This window comes from Eretmochelys imbricata, chromosome 12 (assembly GCF_965152235.1).
Source record: "Eretmochelys imbricata isolate rEreImb1 chromosome 12, rEreImb1.hap1, whole genome shotgun sequence".
Classification (NCBI taxonomy): domain Eukaryota; kingdom Metazoa; phylum Chordata; order Testudines; family Cheloniidae; genus Eretmochelys; species Eretmochelys imbricata.
In genome coordinates this window covers 36,417,262-36,444,382 of record NC_135583.1, presented here as the reverse complement: position 1 = coordinate 36,444,382, position 27,121 = coordinate 36,417,262, and the positions used below count along the sequence as shown (strand labels likewise).

Below are 27,121 nucleotides of genomic sequence, written 5' to 3'. Positions count from 1 at the left end.
CCAATTTTTCATCCATTTAATGTGGGCCATGTTAATTTTATATTGTTCTAGGTTTTTTTAATCAAAATGTTGTGCGGTATCAAGTCAAATACTTACAGAAGTCTAAGTATATTACATAAACACTATCATCTTTATCAACTAACTGTGTAAGACATTTTAAAAAAGGCATTGAGTTAATTTGACTGGGTCTATTTTTCATAAATGCTCGTTGATTTGCTTTAATTACATTATCCTCCTTTAATTCCTTATTAATCGAGTCTCATATCAGCCACTCCATTATCTTGCATAGGAACAATATCAAGCTGACGGGCCTGTAATTACCCAGGTCATGCCATTACCTTTGTTTATCTAATTATGCTGTTTTTAGACTCATATAACCCCATTGGCATCAGTGAAGATGTACAGGTATAGACCATCACATAATTGCCAGTGATTTTGGAAAGAAGTGATACTGGATTATTTTTAGTTTGCTTTTCAGATCTTCTTTAAACTAATTATGCAATGAACATGTTTGCAAATTGTTACACAGCCCCCCTTCCCCTTATATTTTAAATGCACAACTGCCCATGCAAAAAAGCAAAGAGAAGTGCTTTGCATATTTTAGCTTTAATTCACCCTGAGCGGCATTGACAATAATTTGGAGTTTGAGGAACAGTCATCACTTGAGAGCATAATTTTATTTCTTCAGAAGTCTCTCCTTTGTTTTCCCTGCAAAAAGTTAAAGCAATGCTTTCTTTGAGCTCTCACACAGACAGCTTTGAGAACGTTTTCTTTAATACTGCATGAAAGGTCTTCCCCACTTGAAGCATAATAATCTGCTTAAAATATACTTAGTAATACCCTCTGGCTAAGAAAAATGTTTCCAACTCCTATACTTAAAAAAAGAAAATATCCATTTAGAAGCTTATTTTGACTTTTTGCCCAGGATCAATTGCAAAGTGCTTCTGTTTAGAAAGGATAGTTCAGCCAAATTTCAACTTGTTTTTCAAGAATAAGGAACTTTAAAAAATAAAAGCCATACTAAATAAATCATAATTCTGCTTTATTCTGTAAAAGCATGTGTGTGTATGCATATACAAGCTAGCACCTCCCTGTCAGGAAAACTTTCCTGTAGCACTCTGTACTCAAACCCATATCAACATCTGGCATCCTGGTTACAAAGGAAGACTGCAATGCTGTAATGGTAATGAGAAGGCACAGAATGAATACACTGTGTTGATACCTTGGTAAATTTTCAAATAACTTTATGCCTAATCAGTTTCCACCAGTCTTTGCAGTAGAGGCCCTGAATCGTCTCTCCCTTACATCTGTTTTATGCTAATATAACTCTATTCACGTCAGAGTTATGCGTACTTTACATCAGCAGCAGTGAGAGAAGAATCAGGCCCATTGTCTTGAAAATAATTACATACCACATACCAATCTAACCATGAAAAAGGCACCCAAAATAGCCGGAAAGAAAACTGATATTCATCTTATTTCCCAGACCAGAATAAAATGTACAAACTTGAGAGTGAGTTAAGAGAGGGACCCTGTGGGGTGCTCACTGCTGTCAGTTTCAGATGAAGTCAACAGGTACTGAGGATGCTCAGCGGGAGAGATGGTAAAAAAACACCAAGAACAATGCAAACCAAAACAAACACCTCCCCTCCCTCACAAATCACAATCCATCAAACGGCATTGAAAAATTGCTTTTCAACAAAACATTTCTGTGAATTTTTTTTCTATTTGTCACAACATTTTGTTGCAAACCTCAAAACGCCTTTTTTCGTGTGTGTGGTGGGGCGGGGGGTGATTTTTCCTAGCCAGCTGTCCTCAGCACCTCACAGGATTGGGTCCTGTCTGGGAAGCGCTGCATCCCACAGACTAGATTTTTCAAAAGCTCACCTCTAAACGTGTGTGCACAGCTGTGCAGGTACAATTCACTGCCAGCACCGATGACAGCATATAGGCACCTGGCTAGAATTGTGGGCACATCGATTCCTCGGGGCAGTTTTTCAAACAGGGCATGTGTGCAAACAAATGTGTATGTGTGCACGACACACCTGTCTAGTGCACCACAACTGCTGGGACCTGAAGACATAAACTGAGTAACTGTATGCAGAAAGGGCCAATTTGTCATCTGCATAGGCAAATACTTGATTTGCATGAACATTTGTAGAAACAGTCAGCAAATCGCCTGCCTAATGTGCTGGAAAAACTGGCTTTTAAATTCTATTGTTTGACAATGCTTAGTCCACAGAGTTAGAGACTGTGCTGAGATCCTTGAAAAACTAGGCTGGATTCTTGCTGAGCAATGAAGAGATAGCTATTTTTTCTATTCTTATTTGTTTCTCTGTCCATTGATTTCTACTTGCCCTTTGTTTCTCTGGTTCTTGGCCATCTCAACTCGCAATGTCTGACCCCTGAGGCTTAAGCCTTTCAAAGAGGATACAACACGCTCAGCAGTCGTTTTATCCGTGTAATCAAGAAAAGCTCTGCACTGTGCTCCCTGCCAACTGAGCCGCACCGGGGATGCATGGAATTCTCTTAAAGCACTTTTTAACTCACTCACTCTTGTGCCTGGAGGTATATTACCTACATAGACAGTGGTGAGTGCACCATGTGTCTCTGATTTGGTATTTAAAGAATCATTTCCAATGTGACAATGTCCAACTTGGGCCAAGGTAGACTCAGTTTGGAGTTTTGTATTTCCAGTCTTGGCATTTTCATCGGAGTCTTCTGGTTTCCTGGCATTTGGAAAGTCTGGATGTTCGTCTTTCAGGATAACATCTTTGCCTGCCTGCTTCTCTCTGTAGCGAAGGTTCTTTAGGATTGGGATTCTTTCCAGCATCTCGTAGCTAATCTAAAAAAATTAAAACAGAAACAAGTTTGAGGGTGGTGGTGTTTTTTTTTTAATTAACCCAACATATACGGTCAGATCAGACTCTGATCTTATTTTGTCATCATCCTTCAAAGTGCCCAGTGCATTCAACAAACTTTACTAACTGTGGGGCTGACTTCTGACAGTACTCCATAAATATACGTGGCAGGGCAACAAAAAACACTAGTCACTATGCAGGCTGCACATTGCGGATCCAGCAGAAAATAACCAACCAACCCAGAGCTAATGGACTTCTGAATTTGCTGACTTGTGCATGTTTGGATTTGCAACTTTAATGTTGCATCAATACAAGATTCTGCATATGACGTATTTTATGTGTGTTAAAATCTACCATGCTTCCCTGGTGGAAATTGGCCAAAAGTGTATTAATGTTTTTCTCTGACAAGTCGCCTGTCCCTGTCCCCAAAATCTCCCTTACATCATTTCTCACCATCACAGGCACATCCCCCTTTCTGTTACACTCTGAGAGGGATAGGGAGAGCAAAACACACGAGGCCACTCAAAGTCAATGGGGTGGGGTTGGTCTTCTCCTATCTTGCCAGGATCTTTAGGGGCAGCTGGTCTTTAGAAAGAGGCCTGCTCTCTCTCCATCACACCCCAGTTATCATAAGCCTCATCAGCAGTGGTCCAGGAAAGACTCCTATTCTCACGGCTGAATGCTACCAGTCTGGGCCATGAAAGGGCCCAGGCTACAGCCCATGACTTACAGGAAACTCAAGAACTCCCTAATTACTGTATAACATGGTGGGGCTCTCAGCCTCTGAAATGTAGCAAAGCCATTGCAGTAGCTGGAAGGAGAAGGAGCATTGTTTGCTTGGCTGTTGATGAGCTTGCAGACACAAGCAAGATGTTTACCTTGCCCGCTGAAATTAGTGGGGTGCCAGGGCGACTTCACCTTGTCGACTTCACCTCAGTGATCTACAAGGGAAAAGGGGCCAGCCAGCTGCCAAGAAGTTGCTGGTGGTAGATGAGAGCAGGTGGGGCATCAGGGCCCATCTAGGGTATAGGGGTGGCAATTCAGCAGAGGTCTCTCCAGGGTTTGCGCATGCCTCTGCAGGATTTCAGGTTTGTAAACCTCAAAGAGTTTTACTTTCAGGCTCAGACCAAAAGTTAGGCCTGGTTTCCTCTTATTTTGGCCTAATAGTTCATATACAACCCAGTGATAGAATGAGAACAATTAGTTTAAAACAGAGGCTTCCTCCATTCTGGCCCCACATCGGTCGAGAGTAAAAGGTGCTGGAATTGGGCCCTTAACAAGCAAACTTTTTTTACTGCACCGTAATTCGTCTAAAAGCAAACCCAAGCTGGCAGTTCAGAGATGTACATGTTTCCATAGCAGCCATGGGAGCAGCAGCACTCTGAAAGGTAGATGCCATTTTCATATTTTGATGAATTATAACTCTGCTGATTCTTGGAGAGAGGCGTTTTTCTCTGCCAAGTACTTTCAGACTGCTGAAACTGACAGCATCTTCCCCTGGGCCGGGCCATATGACATTCGACCAATGGCTGAAGCCATCTTCCTTTGTTTTTCCTGGCCAACAATTAGGAACATTTGTTGTCCTCTGTCAAGTTTCCATGGGAAACGCAAGCTCTACGCTAATTAAACCAAACAGGGGAAAACATTTTTCTACACTCCTGGAACTAATCACTCCTGTACCCAGAAACAAGCCCAGCCTATTACGAAGCAACTGTACAGTTTCTTTCATCCAAAAGTCAAACTTCGCTCAAAACATACATCCCCAATCTTTAGAAAGATCAACAGTACCAAGGGCAAACCCTCACCTCTTCACACGGCCTGCGTACATGGGATGGGCGCTGGGGTGGGCAAACAATTCCCAGGCCCTTCAAGACACTCTACGGACAAGACCGAATTAAAACAATCCAGAGCCAAGGGAGACTTCCCTGCCGGCCGCCAGGACCAGCCCCCAGCTCTGACGTGGCCCGAGCTCTCCTTGTGTGTGTGTGGCGGGGGGGGGGGGGGGGGGGGCAGCAGATTTCAGAGTTAACATTAAATGGGGCAGTTCATATCTCTTGGAGTTATTGCTTCAGGCTGACTGCAGAGTCCAGGAGGCACCAGTTACACTTGGGTCAGGTTTTCAAGCTTCTCTTTGTTTCCAGGGATTCTGAATTCACCATGTGACTGCAGGGGCTGGGGGCTGCAGTACCTATAGCTTGGTACAATAGACACTATAGAGTACTGCCTACAGCTTCCCTCTTGCACCAGTAGATCTCACACTGAGATACACCGGTGACAAACTCATCTAGGATAGATGAGACAAGTGCTCATAGCTGAAAATCCACCCTGTCCTGCCCCACAAACCAGCCTTCCTCCTGGAGATCCAGACCCAACAATGGCTCCTCACGTCCTACTACTCCCCCACCCCTGCCGATCCCAAAGAACCACCCTCCTTCCGCTGCCCGTTTCATGCCCACAATGGGAGCAGGGCAACCCAATCTGCCCAAAAGATGTAGTCCTAATCCTACGGGAGTCTTGCTGGTCACTTCCAAGGGAGTACAACCAACATTTCCTAACTCCCCCACCAAAAAAAAAAAAAAGAAAAAGAAAAAAGAAGAGGCAGTTTGGGGTTTCAGTGTATGCATCCAACAAACCCATTTGTAAAGCGGCTGGGCAGCTAGGGAGGAGAAGGGACATAAGTTGCTTGCTCGGTTGTAAAATACCAAAGAACTCTTCTGCGGTAGGACAATGTGTTGCTAATTAGAATCATGCAAAAGCTACTTTTGTCTCAAGGGCTGCAGTGATTTGTCTAAAAAGAAATGTGGCACCTTAGAGACTAACCAATTTATCTGAGCATTTGTCTGGAAGTGGAGGGAATCCGAGGACAGTCTCCTCCTCCAAACTATCCATTTCCTGGTTGGACATGGGCACTAATTTCCCAGCCTCATCTAGTGGTTAAAGCACAGAACTGAGACTTGGGTTCTACTCGGATGGCCACTGGCTTGGTAGGTGGTCTGGGTAAGTCATGTAATCTCCTTCTGGCTAGGATTCCCCCCTCTGTAAAATGGTGATAATTTATTCACCTATGCAAAGGGCTCTGAGATCTCTCTGCGTGGGGGAGGGAGGAAGCAGGGGCATAGTCACCCCCCCGCAAGGGGCGGGGGGGCACAGAACTGCTCCGGGGCAGGGAGAGTGAACTTCTCCGGCGTTGGGCAGGGGCGGGAGATGCCAGCTCCTCTGGCTCTGGGCCTGCGGGGGAAGATTCAGCTCCTTCGGCTGCCGGGAGGGAAAGTGAGCTCCACCAGTGCCATGGGGAAGGGGAAGCAGGAGAGCCAGCTCCTCCAGCCCCGGGGCTGCGGCAGGGAGAACCAGCTCCTCCAGGAATGGGTGTGTGTGGGACAGGAAGACAGCCAGCTCCCGGAACCAGCTCCTCCAGCTGCCAGGGGAGAGTGAGCTGCTCCGGCCATAGGTGGGGGGCACAGAAAGTGCCCCTCCAAAAGCAACCACATTTTTATTCCTGTGCACACCCCTGCTCTGCATAATGGCTTGTATGCTCTGGGCGTCTGACACCTTTTAAGTGCAGGCAAACTGCATAGTGGCAGTTACCGGACACGTTCACTGCGGCTGCAACCCCATCCCCCATCGTGAGCCTTAACCATGCCAGATTAATGCCATGTGCGGGCATGGCTGGAGTCAGAGCGTGATGAAACTATCCTGAATTTTGCTTCCATGGGCCGCGGCAGAACTATCCAAGACCCTGCCAAAAAATTCAGCTATTATCCAAAGCTTCCTTGAAAACTAACTGATAATCCTGATCTTCCAGCAAGTACGAACCCTCCACTGCAGTAAGGCTAACAGGGCAGATGTGCCAATATCCAGCTAAATCAGATTTTCTGCCAGAGAACACAAATTTGATGGTTATATTCTGCTCATGGGTGGCCTCTTTATTACAAGCACTGATTTATGGAAAAGCAGCTCAGAAGGGGAAATTTCCCTTCCCCTTTAGAAGCCTGAGGAAGGCAGGAAGTTGCTGACATGATGACTGCCCAGACAAATCTCCTTCAACATAATCCTGACAGTCCACCACGCACTTAGAGACACCTGCTCCAGTCCGGTGTCTGTGACTTGACAGATGGGCTGCTGGGAGTTTCCCATTGAACAGAACCAGCTCATTCTAGTAGGGGTCTCTGGCATGCCAGCCAGCACCCCGGTAAATGGAGCCATTTAAAGATGTGCATTTAAACAGGCAGCACAGAGCACAGTGACATTCTGTGGCAAATCCAGGCGCCACGTTCAAAGCCACAATGGTCCCCCGGAAGCAGGGCCAGTGCGGTTCTGACGTGTGGGTGGAGGAGGAAGGGAGCTGTATACAGGGGGAGGGAGGTACTTCATTAGTAGTGTAAATTCAGCTTCGCAAAGATCCACCTGTCATCAGGACCGGATTAACCAAGGTGCACTCAGTGTACTTGCACAGAGTCCCCAAGCTCAAGCGGCCCTCTGACCAGGTTTGGGCCTAGGGTTGCCACCTGGCCAGATTTTAACAGGCCTGGCCAATTTTACTCCTGCCTCGCTGGTTGTAAGGTGCCTTCCCTCCCCCGCGCTCTTGTAATGTTCAAGTTACATGTGAACCGAACCCCCAGCCCCAGCATCATGCAACTGCCAACTGTTGCTGTGTGAACACATGGGGCTGCCCGTGGCGGCTTCTGTTACGGTGCCCAGGTCACACAGCCACTGGGACCGCTGCCGGCATGACATCCGGGTCCCACTCCACATGCCAGGGCCTCAACATGCTGACACGATGGCTCCTGCCCCCCTTGGTGCCAGAAAGCAGGACGGACCCAGGTTCACCAGCAGGGAGGAGTAAGGAGCGGGGACTGGGGTGGGGAAGGCAGAGGCTCCTTGGAACCTGGAAGGAGACTGTGGCTAGCGGACTGTGGCTCCTGGGAGGGGGGCCGGTGTAGGGGTTCAGAGGCCAGAGGGGTTAGATTGGTGTGTGTGGAGGATGCCTGGTGGGGGAAGGGGTCAAGCTGACGGGATCTGGCTAGCTTAAGGAAGATGGGGGCCTCCCAAGTTCCATACTGCGGGGGCCCCCCAAATGCTTTAATCTGGCCCTGCCTGCCACACCGCACATGGGGCTGGTTTGGACAGGAAGAGCTGCCCAGGAGAGGGATAGGAATAAGATCCAGCAATCCCTCACAGTACAGGCTGGCCAGTCCTTTCTTCAAGATGGCGGCGCCTTGGGCCATCGGGATGAAGTAATCTACAAGGAGCAGCTCTGCAGCCGCACCGCTGCGTGTGCCTGAGGATGCCCCCCCCCCACCCCCCGGGCTCTGCAGGGAAATACCCTGCTTCTTGTGCTGTTCGTCTGTGGGTGTAACCTCTACTCGGATAGCCACTGGCTCGGTAGGTGGTCTGGGTAAGTCATTTAATCTCCTTCTGGCTAGGATTCCCCCCTCTGTAAAATGGTGATAATTTATTCACCTATGCAAAAGGCTCTGAGATCTCTCTGCATGGGGGAGGGGGGGAAGCAGGGGCATAGTCTTAGGTTGTGTCTCCACTTCGCAGCCAACCTGAGTGGCACGTCACTGTGCGCATCCCTGGAGAATGTCACTACAGAGCCCTACTGTGCCCTGTTTCCGCACTGACCCATGCATCTGCATAACCCATGGTTCTTCGGGCTGAGATGCTCTAGGTTTCTTTCCCTGTCACTCAGGGGAGAACACGTCTGTCTTTCGGGGAACTGTGGGAAGGGCACTGGAGGCCCGCCTGTGTCTACACTGCAAAGGGAGAGGGGCCCAGTCTAAGTAAAAGCAGAGCCTGGTTCTACCTCACCACCCCACCTGGGCAAGCTCGCTTGGACCTAAAGCACCTCCCAACCTGGGTCAGAGGTTTTTCTGTGTGAATAGTAGGGGTGTTAAGGCTACAACCCAGGTAAGAGCCCAGTTGGTTGGCAGTGTAGATATACCGTTAGCGAACTGCCTGTGTTCAGCGTGCATTAAAAGTTTACATGGGTTTAAAGCAATGGCACAGACACAGCCTTGCTGCAGACACACATTGTATCATTCACGTGCATCCACAAAATGTCCAAACACTTGCACACAATGTGAGGGCACAGTTAGGGGGGAGGGCAGCCGGGCAGCCTGCTAGTGTCTCTACAGAGAATGTACTTCCGCAGCTCACATTTGGGACTCATCATTACTTTAGTCTATAGATGCACTTTTTACTGCTGGGGGAATTCCCTGCCACTGCGCGCACGCAGAATGCATATGTCTAGCAGATTTTTTTTTTCCTCCTGCAGAAAATACATGCTGCCTGAGAGGCTCTGCAGTTATGCCTTTCGCCCACCTGTTCTGCTATGGCACCAGAACAGAGGCAGCCAGCCCACTGCTCAGAGCAGTCAGCAGCCGATAAGGAGAGAGCAGAGACTGCATTTCTCACAACACCCTGTCTGTGGTGCCAGGTGAGGAGGCACAGGACGTGCAGGGGGAGGGGAGGGAGGGGAGACAGAGCAGGATACACATGGCTCCTGGGAGGGAGGTCACAGACGGGAGCGGGGGCTGAATGGGAGTGAGCATGCAGAGACATGTGGATGGGAGGCAGTGAGTGCAGGGCCATATGGGGAAGCAAGGCCCCATGGGGATGAGGGTGGCTGAGTGGGGGTGCAGGGACACATGAGGATGAGGAGACGGGATGCAAGGGGCATGGTGGGGGTGGCTGAGTGGGGGTGCAGGGCTAGATGGGGACAGGAGCAGATGTGCCTGACTGATTGACTGACCCCTAGCCTCTCCCAGGGTCTGCATGGGGGAGGCTCCCCAACTCTTTAACAATCCCTCCCTGCCCCCAAAAAACCTGTTCCATACTTCTCCCACCCACACCCAACAACCCTCCACGTTCACTTCCCAGCAATTACTTCTCTCTCCCTCAGCTCCTCCGTTACCCTTGCACTGCTTTGGAGGGGTGCAAGAAATAGATTTTTATATTGTAGTTTAAATGATTTATTACTCAAAGTTCTGTATAAATATGCCTAGTAAAGAATCTATTTGTCAAAAAACATTTTCTGAATCTTTTTTGTTGTCTGTATTGTTACAGACATATTTGTTGACAGATATTTTGAAATAAATTACCAAAATAAGTGAAACTGGCATGATTATATGGTGTTATTTTGACAAATAAAATATGCAGAATTTTAAAATATTGTGTGCAGAATTTTTATTTTTTTGGCACAGAATTCCCCCAGCAGTAAATTTTACAAAGAGCCAGATTTACAAAGGAATTAGGTGCCTAAAGATGCAGCTAAGCCTATTAAATGAATTGGTGCCCAAACTGCCACTGAACTCCAATGGGAGTTAAGGGTTTAGTGGAATTTTCAAAAGCACCTAATATGATTAGATTCCTATATGGAATTTTAGGCACCTAAATACCTTTGTAGATATGGCCCTAACTGCCCAAGCAGATTCCTCTGAAGGTACTAGAAAATAGAAAGAATGTTAGCACCAAGCAATACCCCACCCCTTCCCCTTTTGGAGGTCGCAAAACCTGCTAGCATCTAGCAGAGGAGAAAAGGAAGCAAAGGTGACTGATACAAAGAAACCCACACAACTGATAGCTGTGGATGCTATTCCAAAACACACTCAGCAAAGGACATTAGTGAACCACACAGCAATTGTAGCAGGGCAAGTAGCAATTTCTAGCCATTTCATTGGCTCAGCAAGGTACCTAAGTGTTGTCCAAAGCCTTACACGTTAAGTTCTTCAACTAGAGTCTGATCTCATAAAGCTTACGCTCAAATAAATTTGTTAGTCTCTAAGGTGCTACAAGTACCTGTTTTTTTTTATCTCATTTAGGTTCCATCCTTCACCACTGTAGCAAATGGCAAAATGCTCATCGACTTTAATGGTGCAGGATTGGACCTTTATATTGGTGCTGATAGAGTTACACCAGTGCCACTGGGATCAGAATCTGGCCCATCCTTTATAGCATAGCTTCCCAGTGATAGGCGGTTGGTGCGGGAAAGACTTTGTACAATGTGCCTATTTGACATTACTGTCTATTTCTGGTTCAGAAACAGGCTGTCACATATCGTATGGCTATTTCTGCCCTCAGCTACATTCCCTCTTGCCCCCAACCTTATACCAAGGTTCCCCTCTTCACCCCCACAATTTGTTTCTTTGGCAGGAACTCTTTTGCTGTTTCTGTTCGGCTTTGTCTACACTGGAACTTCATCGGCAAAACTTTTGTCGTTCAGGAGTGTTAAAAAAACACAGCCTCCCCGAACGACAAAAGTTTTACCGATGAAAAGCACTGGTGTGAACTGGAGCGCTCTCCTGCTGACAAAGCTGCCGCTGCTCGTTGGGGGTGGACGGTTTTGTCAGCAGGAGAGCTCCAACTTTCCCGCTGACAAACAGCAGTTACACTGCACGCCTTTTAGCAGCATAGCTGCAGCGGCTAAAAGGTGCGTAGTGTAGACAAAGGTTCCCTCTCAAACTCTCAACACAAGCACAAAGACGTTCCAAATCTTTTCTATTTTTTAAAAAAAAGAATGAAATTGCTGTTATTTTACACTAACTATTCTCATCTCTCCTTCCACCACCCCAAATATATATAATTATATTAATTCCTCTGGTTATTTTGTGCTGTTTTTTTCTTAAAGTAAAATGCAAAGAACTGTGACAAAGACTGACAAATACCTATTCTCAGATCACAGCTGCTACCGGGCAAAGTGCGTTACCGCATGCATTTAGGGTTCTCCTCGGAGGCACCGGGCTAGCTCTGCAAAAGAGCCAACAGCTCCCATTGTGGCATCTAACTGAGTTGCCAAGTTTTCAAGAGGGCTCAGCTCCCATGTAAGCACCTGAATCAGAGTAGCAGCCCTGTTAGTCTGTATCCACAAAAAGAAAAGGAGGACTTGTGGCACCTTAGAGACTAACCAATTTATTTGCGCATAAGCTTTCATGAGCTACAGCTCACTTCATCAGATGCATTCAGTGGAAAATACAGTGGGGAGATTTATATATACAGAGAACATGAAACAATGGGTGTTACCATACACACTGTAACTAGAATGATCAGGTAAGGGGCGCTATTACCAGCAGGAGGGGGCTAGAGGGGAAACCCTTTTGTAGTGATAATCAAGGTGGGCCATTTCTAGCAGTTGACAAGAACGTGTGAGGAACAGTGGGGGGAAGGGGGGGAATTAAACATGGGGAAATAGTTTTACTTTGTGTAATGACCCATCCACTCCCAGTCTCTATTCAAGCCTAAGTTAATTGTGTCCAGTTTGCAAATTAATTCCAATTCGGCAGTCTCTCATTGGAGTCTGTTTTTGAAGTCTTTTTGTTGAAGAATTGTCACTTTTAGGTCTGTAATCGAGCGACCAGAGAGACTGAAGTGTTCTCCGACTGGTTTTTGAATGTTATAAATTCTTGACATCTGATTTGTGTCCATTTATTCTACTGTGTAGAGACTGTCCGGTTTGGCCAATGTACGTGGCAGAGGGGCATTGCCGGCATATGATGGCATAGATCACAGTGGGAGACGTGCAGATGAACAAGCCTCTGATGTCATGGCTGATGTGATTAGGCCCTATGATGGTGTCCCCTGAATAGATATGTGGACACAGTTAACACCGGCGTCTGTCAGAGACAGATAAGAAGTTACTGCTGCACTTAACACTATACACACCACAGTGTAGAGCTGGTTCTGTTTACACTTACACTGGTACAAGTCAGAAGTGGCTTCTTTGAAGTAAATAATGCTATATTAGTGTTAAACTGGTGTAAGTGGAGGAGAATTGAGCTATATTGTACCTATTGTATGCTGTCAGGCACGACTAAAGCAGTGGTTCTCAAAGCCGGTCCGCCACTTGTTCAGGGAAAGCTCCTGGCGGGCTGGGCCGGTTTGTTTACCTGCCGCATCCGCAGGTTCAGTCGATCACGGCCCCCACTGGCCACGGTTTGCCGCTCCAGGCCAATGGGGGCTGTGGGAAGAGCGGCCAGCACGTCCCTTGGCCCGCGCCGCTTCCCGCAGTCTCCATTGGCCTGCAGCGGCGAACTGCGGCCAGTGGGAGCCGTGATTGGCCAAACCTGCGGATGCGGCAGGTAAACAAACCGGTCTGGCTCGCCAGGGGCTTTCCTTGAACAAGCGGCGGACTGGCTTTGAGAACCACTGGACTAAAGGATCCAAAAGTCTTTCAAAGACATTGAAAGATCATTTCTCTGATACCATTCCCAGCATTTTGTTACGTTTTCCTTGTTGAAAATGTGCATGGAACACATTTCTCTTCATTACAACAAATATCTTGGCCACAACCACAAATCGTGTTGTAGAACGCAGCTTGTGGTGAAAATTCTGTCGGGCCAGGTATTCAGCTGGTATAAATTGGAGCAATTGGTTCATGGAGCAATGCCAATTTACACCAGATGAGGATCTGAATCATTACTTTTTCCTCCATTTGCCTATAATCAAAGTGGTAAGCAAACCTGAAACCTGTTTGATGACTGCATTTAGCTTTTATTTTTGTGGTGTGCCTTGTTTGACACGTACACTTCTCATCCTGCCTCTCAATTTTAAGGGCATGCACAGTGTATGAATGCTGAAAACGGAGTGTGTTTGCTAATGGCTACTAGCCTAATAGCTTCTCACCAAATTAAGGTTTCAGAGTAGCAGCTGTGTTAGTCTGTAACAGCAAAAAGAAAAGGAGTACTTGTGGCACCTTAGAGACTAACCAATTTATTTGAGTTACACTGTAGCTCACGAAAGCTTATGCTCAAATAAATTGGTTAGTCTCTAAGGTGCCACAAGTACTCCTTTTCTTTTCACCAAATTAAGCACATCTCCCAGGGCAATGCTTAGCAGCAGCCTAGTGTTTGCAAGCAGGAATACCCTACTTTATATAAACCCTTAAGCCATTGTTGTCTTTGCTTGAGCAAGCCATGTTTCTGAAGGGTAACTTTTGTTACAAGGCAATTTACACATCTAACAGACATCCCTTACTAAATACACTTAAACTACATTCCATTGACAAAACATCCTGTTTAGAAGTTGAGTCTTTTATCCACTACCTCTTGGCTAATTTATTTTTGCTCAGAGATACAGGAATGCAATGGCAAAGCCAGGATTTGAAGGAGGAGAAAAGGATGTAGGACTGGGAGTCATGAGCCTATGGACAAACTCTTAAATAGCCACAACAAAATCCTGTAGTTTTAAGACCTGCAGATTAACTGGACCTCCCAGCTCTGAGACATTGTGTGTAGCAGTTATTCACAGGGAAACGCCCATAATGACAAGGTAACAAAAACAAGTACGCATGCTACTTTGTTCCCAATGAATTAACAGCCCGGAAATCTGTTGTCCTTTTAGTTCTTTAGCCGTATCAGAAACATGGATGGTTGTTACCATGCTGAGGAACAGAAATCTGAAGAGTCCTCTCCCCACCCTGATCTTGGTCCTCATTCATGTCTTAATAGTGCAAGTACTGATGATGTGTTAGGGAAGGGTAATATTCCTGCCACTGAATCGTAGGTGGTACAACTACACAAGCAGTAGAATTTCGGTACAGTACATCTTCAATATCTTCCTTTTCATTCCGAAGTCTCTTCTTGTCCTGCCATCCCCATGTCCAATGCAATATTTTCCTGTGTCATTTCAAGTCCATCTGACCTCAGTTGTTAGTGTTTCAGGACAAGGACTCTGGTTAAAACTATCAAGGTTGGGTCCTTATTAAAATTTAGGTTCCTAAATACTGGCTGTTTCCTGCAAGATGCTGAGAGCTCCTGGGAGGTGGGGAGTCAATGGGAGAAGGGTGTTCAGTCCCCTGAGAAAGTGAGCCTTAAAAATGGCCTGATTTTCAGAGAAAACGAGCACTCCAAAATCTCTCTGAGAGCTGTGGGAGCTCAACACCTTTGAAAATCAGGTCACTTTCATTTAGGTGCCCAAATATGGACAAGAAGCCTAAAGTCAAGCACCAGCTTTGAAAATTTCGGCCCTCGTCTTGGTGGAATTAGGCCCTGATCCAAAGCCCACTGACGTCAATGAGAGTCTTTCTGCTGACTTCCCCGGGCTTTGCATCAGGCACTAATTGCCATTCTACTGAAAACATTCCTAATAGATGTATGTTATTTTGTGGTGAAAACTATACAGTCCATGCTGAACGCATGAGAGAAGAGACACAAACAGTAATGAATAAAGTCAAATCAAGCAGTGATGGGAAAACAGGTAATCACACCCAAGTGTGAACACCACCACTGAAAATAAAATGGTTTCTGACACAGCATAGGAGAAGTATGCTTTGGTCAAATATGTCTGATCAAGTTACAAATGTGAACAGATGGAAGTGCCTTAAGTGCTGGTAACCCTTTGTCCCAAGCGCTGTTATATGACTGGTCTTTAATCTCTCTCTGATAAGTGAAGAAAAGAGAAAAAATGCAAAGACCACATCCATTTTGATACACAGGTTAGCTAGAGACCAACCTCATCTGTGAGAGTGTCAAAAGCAGCACAAAGATTAAAGGACTTTTCAAGAGATTTTGTCTTCTCCAGACCTTTGCGGATTTAGCTTGTAAAGGGAAGTGGAGAGAAATGCTAGCAAGGTAATTTATTGAGGCTGAATTCCGACACGAAGGGAGAACGTGATCAAAGCCATGCTAGCAAGATGGATGGGGCACAAGATCTGGGACTTCAAACAATTCCTTTAAATGAGCTTGAGTATAATAAAATCTCCATGTGAAATATTTCAATTATGAAATGCACTAACACAGAAGGAGCTCTCCTTAACGCACCCACAACCAGGTTAGAATACTCCCCCGGGATAGAAAAATAAATAGAATTGTTGGAGTTATTTGTTGCAGCTAAGTTACTTTACAAGTTTAGCCCTGTCTTCTGTTTGCGGTGTTTGCCAAATGATCCTGGCTTCTACAAAAGTACTAATTTCTTACAAGTATTTCCTGGATAGTTTATGCAAACAACAATTTGCTACTCATTAGCTGTAGTGTGCAAATTGTCACTTAAGTCATACGGTGTTATTTCTGCTGCCTGACTGGATGACTTGAGAAAGACAAGCTGGGTGAGGTAATATCTTTTATTGGACCAACTTCTGTTGGTGAGAGATGCAAGCTTTCAAGGCAACACAGAGCTCTTCTCCAGGTCAGATGACTTAAAGAAGAAAACAATAAAAATCAGATTATAAATAAAGCCCTTTCCAATCTGAACTTTTAGACAAAATCATTCATGTGAACATTTGTGAACCTGTTTGGATTTGTGACCATCTCTGTGAAAAGAAGTGGTGATCATCCAGATGAGCGAGCAACCAACCAACATAACTCCAGCAGCGTGGATTCATCATGCTGGTGCATGGAAGTATTTAGAAATCCCTTTCTGCACCATTCAACAAGCTCGATCTATATATTATTTTAAAATAAATCCCACACCTAACCACTGTGCAGCAAAGCAAAAACCAACATCCCTACCACTAATTCATAAAACATACACTTACTTTTCCTGCAAAGATGGACTGGCAGACATTCCACTCTGAATTTACAGCATTAAGCTCTCCCTGCTGTATTGTCTCATGAAAAGGAACAGAATCAACTTCAATGAGTATTCAAGAGGCAAGGCAAACTTTGTGGGGCAGATCCTGAGCTGCTGTCAGTTGTCACAGCTTTACTGACTTCAGCAGACCTAGGACAATTTAAGTCATCTGAGAATCTGTTCCTGTATGGTGCAACCTGAAATCCACAGGATAGGACACCTCACTTTCAAATGCATGTCTCGTTTTTGCCACTATCATTTACAACAACCACAGAGACAGCTGAAAACAACATGTCTTTGCCTATTTCCATTTTCCAAACACGTCCCTTCCTAGTGTTGCTAATGCAACAGACGGCAACCTGATTCCACTTTGTTTACTTGTTTTTATATCACCACCACCATCAAGAGGCCACGGGAATGTTCACATTGGCTATATACAGTGTTTGTTAGTTGGAGATGCAGTTTTCATAGATATTCAGAGGATACACATTCCAGAAGGATTAATGATGTACAGAAGGAGAAGGTACATCATTAGCTTCAGAAGCAAGGATTTGGTATCAATAAGTCATCTTTAGCAGAAGTAACCTACCTTATGCCATATTATTCCTTGTGGTTTTGGTCGTTTGCAGCCTGTTTTAATGGTTCTTGTTGGAGTGAGGATGTAATCCACAGTTAAATCATGGTCATCAAGCAGCTCTTCTGCAATGTCAACCACCTACAACCAGAGGGAAGAGAAATTTGGTAAGTATTTAAAACAACCCCACCAGAACTGTGACTTCGCATGGAAAGTCTCACTCCAGACAGCTTCCCAGATACCAAAAATCTTTCACTTAAGATGACAAGATAAGTAGATTACACTGAAACAACCCCAGATCTAGACACAAGTCAGTCCTGCTCTGCATCTACTTAACTGTTACAACTGGAGTAACTACTTGATTTTTTCAGTTCAGGGACTGAACTGAAAATTTCATTTGAGGTTGATCCAAAGCTGAAATTTTGGGGGGTTTTCCTTGACAAAATAAGAAACTGAAAAAACAGTGTTTCATTAGAACCAAAACAGTATTTTTGTTTTGTTTTTTGCTTTGTTTGGGAGTCCTTTTTACCTTATTTTAATTTTCTAAAGGCATCAAGCTAGATTTCCGAAACAAAATGTTGGTTTGAAATGAAAAGTTGAAATGTCTCCTTCTGAAAAGGTTGAAACGAACCGTTTTGACTTTGACTCCCCCTCCGCCCCACACTTCATTTTTTATTCAGCCGAATTTGTCCTGAATTTGCAAATAGTTTCGCTCATCCTGAAACTGCATTTTTGGGCAAATAATTTGTCCAAAAAATTCCATCCAGTTCTAATCGTGGCTGCCTATACACGCCTATACACGCCTATAATGCAAGGTATTGAATGGTTGCAGACGTGCCTTCAGAGTGGGTTCTTCAGCTCACCTGGCAGTCATGCACGACAGTAACAACCGGGGTGTCCTCTCTGATGGCGCCCATTGACACCATCATTGCATATTCCATATCTGCAAAACCTTCCCCTTTCCCAATTCTCCAACCTAAAATGTACAAATCAAAAGTGAGCTAGTTAACACTGGAGGGCAGCAGAGTGCAAAAGAGGACAATAATTAAGTGGAATGCTTGTAAAAAGGCAACAGATGTCTGGCACATGAATCAAGCACACAGTGATATTCTGAGAGCCCATCTGCACCAGGCTGGATTCAGGAGTCGGTACCAGTTAACCCAAGTATGAAGAAGACAGCTTAGGCTTCACAAAGAGAGGATTGTCTTTTTTTTTTTTGCAAGAGGACGTAATGCTGATGAAAGGTCTTGCGCTGACAACTGCCACACCGAGGTCACCCCCCGAATAGTGGAGAATGGGCAGCTGCAGTCTAAGACCTTTATGCTGCCCCCCCTCACCCAACAGGCCTCTGCTTTGTCTTGGAGGAACCATCTCTACAGGCAGAGAAGATCTGCTCTCATGACTGTTCAACTGAAAACGCAACGCACCCAGAAGAACCCTGTTGAAGGCTCACTGTGCACAGACAACACATTGGCGGGCGTAACTCCACTATCAGACTGCCAGCAGAGGGAACGAATAGCGATGGCATTGTTGTAATGTAGACACCAGCCTTCAGAAGTTGGAGTGAGACCCCTAACGCCTCACGTGCAAAGGGATTACCCTTAAATATAAGACAGAGAAATCGATATCCTCCTATCCCCCAAACCTCCCCAACTCTAACGTGTCTAACAACCTTTACCCCTACCTTTTTCAGAAACAGCCACCGATCCTACAACAACCAGGTCCACTTGGACTTTTGCATCCAGACCTATAGGCACACTGTAATCCTTTACCCCCTAAGAAGAAAAACATGATTTTAAGGGTGTTTCACTTCCAATTCAGTAAGATAGCATCACCATCAAAAATAACCAAGCCTCTTTTGCTCAAACCAAATAAATAACCAAGCTCTGAAATGTCCCTTCTTATACACAGCCAAATATCAGAAGTCTGGGAAGTTATTCTCCAAGGATCCAAAGCGTTAGAATTCTGCAATACATTTCTACTAAAATGTTGATGCCTTTGGCATACTTCAGTAGAAGCTGTGGCTTTTCAGCTTCGGAAAACCCAGCTAGTTACTGAGCAGCCTAAATTTATATTTGAAGCCTAACGTCAGGCCCCTATTTTTGAAAATCTTGGCAGATGGCACGTAAAAGTAATGCATCGCTCCAGTCACAGAAGGATCGCAAAGCGCGTTAAAAATTGTGAACAAATTAATCCTCACAATACATCTGTGAAATAGGGAAGTGTTAACTTTGGTTTACAAATGGGACGGCTGAAGTTTAGAGACATTACAGGCTTGTCTACATGGGGATTTATTCCTGATTAACTATGTGTGCAGATGTAGAAATGGCTTTAACTAATGTGGAATAAGAATGTCCACACACATAGGGCATGTCTATGCTACAATGGCACAACTATGGTGCTGCATCTATGCTTTGGCACCATAGCGTGGATACTTCCTCTGTCGGCAGAAGGAAGTTTTCAGTCAACGTAGTTAATCCATCAGCAGCCAGGTCAACAGAACAATTATTCCGCCATCGGGGATTAGGTCCACGTAACTACAGCTCTCAGGAGTGAAGCTGTTCACAGCCCTGAATGACAAAGCCAGGTCAATCTAATTTTTAAGTGTAGAGTAGGCCAGAGTTAATCAGGAATAGATAATTTGCTTTCAATTCACACATTACCTTATTCTGGATTAACTTTCATGTGTAGACAAACTCTAAATTATTTTTCCCAGGTCATACAAGAAGCCTGTCTGTAGCAGAGCCAAGGATAGAATCTGGATCACCTGGCTACCTGTCTTATGCATGAGCCACTAGACAGACTGTCTCTACACACCAGTTATCCCTCAATGCATGCTCCAGTATGACTCACACTTTCTCCTGAACTTTCCTTCCTTGTCACATTTTGATGTCTGCATCATCTCCGATGTAATGATGTCAAGCTGAGCTACCTGAAGAAAGCCCTTCTACTTCAGAGCCTAGGGTATGGAGGTACATGTTACCGCCAAACGTAATGAACTGCGTTTTTTCCCCCTTCCCCCTCTACAGCATTTGTTCAAGACAGATTTCTGGAGCTGTAGATACTCAGCCTCTCTGAAAATCAGAGCCAATGTGTCTCCACCTGGACACCCAAAAATGGAAGGCACTCACAATGTGGGGGTTTCACTTCTTCAGTTTTGTCTTTGTTAGATGTTTTTACTTCAAGATGAACTCAAGGTAATTCACATGTTTGTAAAGGATAAGGCGAACACTCCTCACTCATCTGATCCAGGGGACAAACCTTTCTTCTTTATGTTAGGTTGACACCCACAATAAAAAACAAACGTTTACAGCCTAGAATAAAATAAGGCCAGTGAAGACCAGCTCTTTGTGGCCGAGATTCTTCATCCATAAAATGGGAGACAATAATATTTACTTGCCTATCTCCCAGAGGCATGGTGAGGATTTTTTGTACTGTACTTTGTGGATGCAAGGTGCATGAGACACATTACGACTAGCACAGATCTGCCTGAAAAATAGCACTGACGTGATTGAAAGGGCATAGGTCAGATATGAGATCAAGCAGCAGGTCAAGAGAAAGCTATCTTTTGAATGACATAGGGTACAAATTCCAACTCTTAACAGTTTGAATAAAATAACAGTGTTAAGAGAACTGTTAACCGGGAAGCTCACTTTAGAGTTTCACACATTTTCAGTCCCCAAATTATATGTAGGAGTCTATGTTTGGATTAATATCTTTCAATTTTATTCCTTTCCTCACCTCTAGCTGTGGTTGGCCAATTAATTGAAAAAATGCTGTTTTTGTTTTAAATACTAGAAATAGATAATATAATACAGGATTCTCTGGCATACTCACTCAGCTATGGAATATGACATTTTTACAGTAGGGGGCAGCAAAGCACCACTTTACAGTTTACAACAAAAAATGATTCACTCCAATTGCCTTTTTCCGCACATCAGCTGAGTGACAGAAATTAGTTAAATGTGGATGCTTTTCGTTCATTTCTTTAAGAGTCAAAAAGGGTAAAAGATCTGCCCCTTCCTTCCCCCTCCAAAAAAGTATGAACCACCATAAACGTTTTATTACCCAGATTAAGCAACAAGTTAAACACATTAAATACTCTCCCCCTCTAGGTTTTTAAGCACGAAAGTTCACCTGCACAAGGGAAGGCAGAAACAATATGCATCAGACTCTGAGGTTTTAAAGTGTGTAAATACAGCCTCTGAAACTTTCTTGCAGTGATCCAGGTAAATAAAGCCACTGAGAATGAATATTTCTGCACCACTTCAATTTTAGTTTTAAAAAAAAAAAAATCGAAAATCCAAAACAACAAAGAGCAAAGCGATGGTGCAGCTCTAAACAGTTGTATGGTTCAGAGGAATACGCAAAAAGTTGATGCTTATTTCAAGCTTATCCACGCTTTTTGGGGAGGCAAAGCAAAGGCCAAAATCCTGTGAGTGCCAGCTATCTGGTAACAGGCCTGAAACGCCCTGCTTCTGGTGAGGCTGGTGTTATCGTAAGTATAGTCTTGTGTGTGTTATTTCAATATTTCTAGTCCCAGGCCCAAACAGGGAGTGGAGGAATGCATAAAAGTGAAAAATAACAAGAGTAAAAATGTTCACCCTCCTTTTCCGAATCTCAACAACAAAGTTTGGTTCGCCTTTTCACTTGTCATTTGTGCTATGGTTGCATCTGGGGATTGGGGCCCCACTGCACTCATTACACATTCATCTAGCAAGAGCTAGCCCACCGCTGAGCAATATACAATCTAAAGACACAAGATAGAAATGAAATATTATCATCCCTGTTCTTGCAGAGCAGGAGCAGAGGCACGCAAAGATGTAACGGTTTGTCCAAGGCTACACAGTGAAGATCTCCCTAGCCTCAGTCCAGAATCTTAACTATAAAGGCCACTGCTCCGCTCTTCTGAAATAGTTCCCCACACTTCTGATACCTACTTGAGAGGTTGCACATATTCTCAGTATCTCTTTAGTTGCTCCTGGTGGTGGGACAATCTTATTAAACAGCCCAGTTCTCAGTCGCGGTGTTGGAACCAACAAGGTTTTCCTTGCCTGTGATAACAGAAACCATGAACAGTTACACTCCAGAATTAGGGGACAGGCTTATTTTTCTTTAAATATATATTAAAAAAATCCTTTACTGTCATGTGTTTGAGCACAAAGACCAATGCTCCTCTGGGCAAAAATACAGAATTACCATTTGTATAAATAAATAATTCTTAATACTTGCAAATGAATCCTGTCTAATAAGCAAGACAATGACAGAGAGATTAATAATTAATAATAATAATAATAATAATTAATAATTAATAATAGAGAAGATTATTTATTTTGAAGATGAACAAGACATTGGACGAACTAATCTAAATGTAAGATCATGCTCAATGATGACAGTGGAAGAGTCTAGTTTCTGTCATGGGCTGATCCCAGACAGTCAATGTGAAATAGGGCACATTGAGAGATGTTACATTAATATTATGGATGCAATTCAACCTGGATTTTTTATTTATTTAGGAGTTTGCAAATCTGTATCATGACATGACAGAAAGTCACGGGGGCTTTTTGAGAGGCATTTTTATCCCACAGCTATTATAGTAGCTGTACCCTGAAGACTTACGGCTATACAGAGAATACTTTCATTCTGCTGTGAAAAGTGTCATGTACCAGGTAGTGTATGCAGGAGGGAAAGTATCTAGGGCTGGGTTTTCCTGAGTTCTATTCCAAGCTCTCCCACAGACTTGCCGCGTGCCTCAGTTTCTCCATTTGTACAAGTGGCAATAAGACTTATTTGTAAAGCTGTCATGTGGCTGGTGTCACATAAATGCCAAGAACCCTTGGACAAAGTGGTCTGCTCAAGCACTTGGGGTTGCATCACCTTCACTCAGGGGAGGTTCAATTACCTGTAAGGTCACAAGCCGAACTCCTTCTAGTGGTTTGTCAGGGTCCACTTTAACCTCACTTGTTCTGTTGAACATGTCAAGCTCTCGGACAGCATGGCAAGCCTGGTGAGACCCCTGCATCAATGGAACAGTAATTAAAAAGGAAAAGGAATACAGTCACTTACTTCCAGTGTTAGAAAGCGAGCAGTCTTCTGGGGAGCATCGGGATTTACTTTAATGGTCTTGGCAGTTTTGAATTCCTGTAAACCTGGGAGCCTACTGGCAGCATGCGAAGCACCCTGTTTTCATAAGACAGCGGCATGTCATCAGACTGTTCACAACCTTCCAAATCTGAGACAGGCAACTCCCACCTTCCATCAAGCAAGGCAATTTAATTCCCTACTTTTAACACTGACCTGCTGGACTAAGAACTTCATGCGAAATCGGTGACATCTCAAATACTCATAAGCACTCAGACTAAAATCCTAGTGCCTCATGGGACTCGTTGGGTACCCACAACTCAACGGACTACTAGAGCCAGTGATGCTGCCCCAGAAGCAGAGCAGGGACTGAATTGTGCCTCAGTCCCCTTGTTTCAGGAGGAAGTAAAGCCACACCAGCCCTCTTCCTGGGGAAGTTGCTTCCCCCTCTGCACGAACTCACCTGCACAGGCTGGTGCTTTGGGTTCATCCGCTGCCCACTCATTCTCCATCCACCTGCCTGGGAGAGGAAGTAGTGGCTTGGTGGCAGCCGTTCTCCCCCTTGTGCTGCTACCCATGATAGTGATAGCCCATGCGAGGCAGCCCGGGGGGCTCACTACACCTATTTATTCCCCAAGTAGAACTGTAGCCAGAGTTGTAATACAGCTCTGAATGTTTAGTGGCCAAATCCACCGTGCAGATACACTAGGGGATGGAAAGAGCTTTCTCCCACTCAGTACACCCACACTGGAAGCAGACAAAATGCTACAGCCCTCGCTCCGTGAGAATGACCGCACATCAAAACAGCAAGTCACTGGGCAGGCTGATAGAACGGCCATAGCCCCGTACGCTTGTGCATTTTGATGCTAGTGCTGGATATCCTATATTTTACAGTGAAGTGCCACTTCTGACCACACTCTCGTTTCTCCCTGCCTGGTGACCAGGGAGCATTATGGCTGCAGCTTCCCTATGCCGAAAATATGGCTCAGCCACCGCTGCCCAGTTACCGCTACATACCTCTGGCTGCCATCATTTACACAACCCTATTTCAGCAGCACATTATAGACAGTGTGGCCTAGGGGAGAGAGCACTGGACTGGGACTCAGGGGACCTGGATTCTATTCTTGTCCCCACCACTGGCTTGCTGGAGGACCTGGGGCAGGGCAACTTGATGCCTCAGTTTCCCCTTCTGTAAAATGGGGTCATGATACTGACCTCCTTTGTAAAGCATTTTGAAATCTATTGATAAAAACCATTATATAAGAGCGAGATATTATTATCCCATTCAGTATACAGGAATATGAACTGTACAAAACCGCTCAAGTTTTTCAGTTATATTTGCCAATTATTATTCTGATGGTTTTTTCCCCAGTCCATCCCATCTGCTATGGTTATTCACTAATTGTGCAGACTGTTGGGATGCATGATTAACAAACATTTTCTGATATGCACCAGAATAACCCATTTGCATTTCATAAATGCAACATACCCTTAAAAAAGAAGTGGATTCCAGCCAAGAGAACGTTTAGTTTGGCATAAGACAGGAATGTATATTGTTCGTTTCTGAGAAACCACAATACCTTGAAATTGGGGATCCGGTGATGCACTGGTCTTGGGAAATCAGCCAGGTTATTTGCTTCCATGTAGTCCCAGATCTTCTCCCGGATATCCCATTTGGAGACACCTTACAAAAGGCAAAAAGGAGCAGAATCAAAGCAAGGCAAGGCTGAATTAATAGAAAATACAGCATTGTGCTGGGACAGTGAGATAAAGGTTAGAGTTTCACTGTAACAGTGTTGAGGACACACCGGACAGCCACCGTGAAAGTACCCTTGCACATCTCAGCTACGTCAGTTATTTCCACGGGGAAGGAAGATTGTTGAAATGCACAAAGTGCTCTATGCATTAGGGTGCTGGGAAGCTTTGCACCCCCTGGTCTGACCTCCACCATCAATGTGGGAATGTGGGCTCCCCCAGCACAATTTCTCCTTTTCAATATGGGGGCACCCATTTCCTCCTTGTCTAGCCTCCAGGGCCCTGGGATATCGCCCCCCACCCCACCCAGGGTGACCAGATAGCAACTGTGAAAAAACGGGACAGCGGGTGGGGGCAATAGGCACCTATGTAAGAAAAAGTCCCCCAAAATGGGACATCTGGTCACCCCTCTCCCCCCCACACCCTGGGGTATCGCCCCCTCCAAGCACCCCAGTGTGAGCCCCCCCCCCGCCCGGGGACTCCCGGCAGTTCCCACCAGTGCTCAGCCGCACCCCCGCCTCCATGCCCCCCGCCCGCGGGAGGCGCCGCGTGTGCCTGCCCCCCTCCTGTGCCCATCAGCTGGCGGCCCCACGTGTCTGCTGGGACTACGGCGGCCGGGAGAGGACAAGAAACCCTCAAGCAGACAGGCCGACACGCCGACGGTGGGGCTGGCTTGGCTCTCCAGCGAAGCGCCCCGCCCTTCCCCCGAAGCAATAACCGACGCGTCTGATGGTTGCAGCGGCGCTAGGAACCCGCCCCCTGCCAGTGCGCGGCGCTGTACAACACCCCCATCCCGGAGAGCCAGCCCCCGCCCCGCAGAGCTCACAGCCTGGGTGGGAGGCGAACCCGCGCTGAAGGGACTTGCACAAGGGCAGGCAGCAAAAGAGGAGGGTTTCTTTTTGTGATGCTACCCCCCTGCTCAAGCCCCTGGCCCTGGGGTGTCTCCAGGGCGGCTGGGACAATGTGCGGGGCGGGGGGGAGGGCTGAGCGCCATTGAACCAAACTGTAAACCCTGGATATAATGGAAACCACTTCAAGCCAGGGGGTGCGGCACTGTGGCACTCTAGTTTCTGCACCTCTGCGTGTCTCCAACGGGGTCCAAAATGTCCTTGCCTAAAGCTGGGGATTTGCGAGATGCCCAATGGAAAGAGCGTCACAGGGAGCTCTTAGAAACACTAAACCCCGGGCAAGGAATCCACTCCCAAGCAGTTGTGGTAAAGACAAACAGAGACACTCCCTGAACATCCCCTGCAGCGGATGAAGCCCTGGAGTCAGCAATACGAAGTGGGGAAAGTGAAACGACAAAAGAAGCTGGCATCACTCATTGCCATTGTCCAACATGAGAGCAAATAATTAGATTTTAAAAGTTCTTTCACTCTTGGTTCGCCTAGGACTCTAACCCGGCTTCCAGCAATGAGCTCTCTGAGGAAGGAAGCCTTATTATCCCCATTTCACAGATGGGGAAGTGAACAATGCAGAGATTCAAACCCCGACACTGCAGTTGTCCTCTGAATATTAAGTGCATGCTTGTAAGAGTGGGAAGTGGTTTACCCAAAGTCACCCAGGAAATCTGTGGCAAAGCCTGGAATCAAATCCAGCTCTCCTGCTTCCCAGCCCAGCTCCTCGAGCACAAGGCCTGCCTTCCTCTCACTTATTTCTGGCCCCTGTGAAGTAACAGTGATTTCACATTCGGCACTCAGCTGCAAAACTGCCTTCACAGCAGCAAATGATAGAAGGTAGGGAAAGGGTCTGGTCTCGAATCCTTGGTGGGAGAAGGGTAGGCATGCTCTTACATGCCATAAAATTAAATTGCAATTACCCCAGTGCAAATAAAGTGCACAGGGGATACAATGTATCTAGCTGCATGATTGGTTTACACAGCATTGTACTTATTTATGCATCTGATAAAAATACTAATTTCTGAGCCTGATCTTGATGTTTTTACTCAGGTTCACTTCTTCACACAACGCACAGTCAGCCTGTGGCACTCCTTATCAGGGAATGTTGTGAAGGCCAAAATAGAACTAGATACGTTCATGGAGGATGGTTATTTGCCAAGATGGTAAGGGATGCCACCCCTTGCTTTGGGTGTCCCTAGCCTCTGATGGCCAGAAGCTGGGACTGGACAACAGGGGATGGATCACTCGATGGTTGCCTGTTCTGCTCCTTCCCTCGGAAGCTCCTGGTATTGGCCACTGTTAGAAGACAGGGTACTGGGCTAGATGGATCATTGGTCTGAGTCAGCATGTATGTTCTTCCAGTCAATGGCATTTAGTCCGAATTAAGGATTACAGGATGGGATCCTATGCTATAAAGGACATTTTGTTAATTGGGATACTTCCCTGTC

At 45.5% G+C, this 27,121-nt stretch overlaps 1 protein-coding gene across 3 annotated transcripts; it reads right to left on the bottom strand.

Moving 5' to 3' along the window:
• Window positions 1-587: 587 nt before the first annotated feature.
• MTHFSD (methenyltetrahydrofolate synthetase domain containing) lies at window positions 588-25,342 on the bottom strand. Of its 3 annotated transcripts, none has more exons than XM_077831348.1 (8): window positions 25,271-25,342; window positions 24,600-24,703; window positions 23,005-23,118; window positions 21,879-21,992; window positions 18,623-18,713; window positions 17,802-17,914; window positions 16,954-17,079; window positions 588-2,845 (listed from the first exon to the last, which is right to left on the bottom strand). In XM_077831348.1, the coding sequence occupies exons 1-8, from the start codon at window positions 25,296-25,298 to the stop codon at window positions 2,324-2,326; spliced, it is 1,212 nt and encodes a 403-aa protein (XP_077687474.1). In that variant the 5' UTR covers window positions 25,299-25,342; the 3' UTR covers window positions 588-2,323. The 3 variants fall into 3 exon arrangements, with proteins under 3 accessions (XP_077687474.1, XP_077687473.1, XP_077687475.1); XM_077831347.1 differs by lacking the exon at window positions 23,005-23,118 and adding an exon at window positions 22,841-22,954; XM_077831349.1 differs by lacking the exons at window positions 17,802-17,914; window positions 18,623-18,713; window positions 23,005-23,118 and adding an exon at window positions 22,841-22,954.
• Window positions 25,343-27,121: the final 1,779 nt, after the last annotated feature.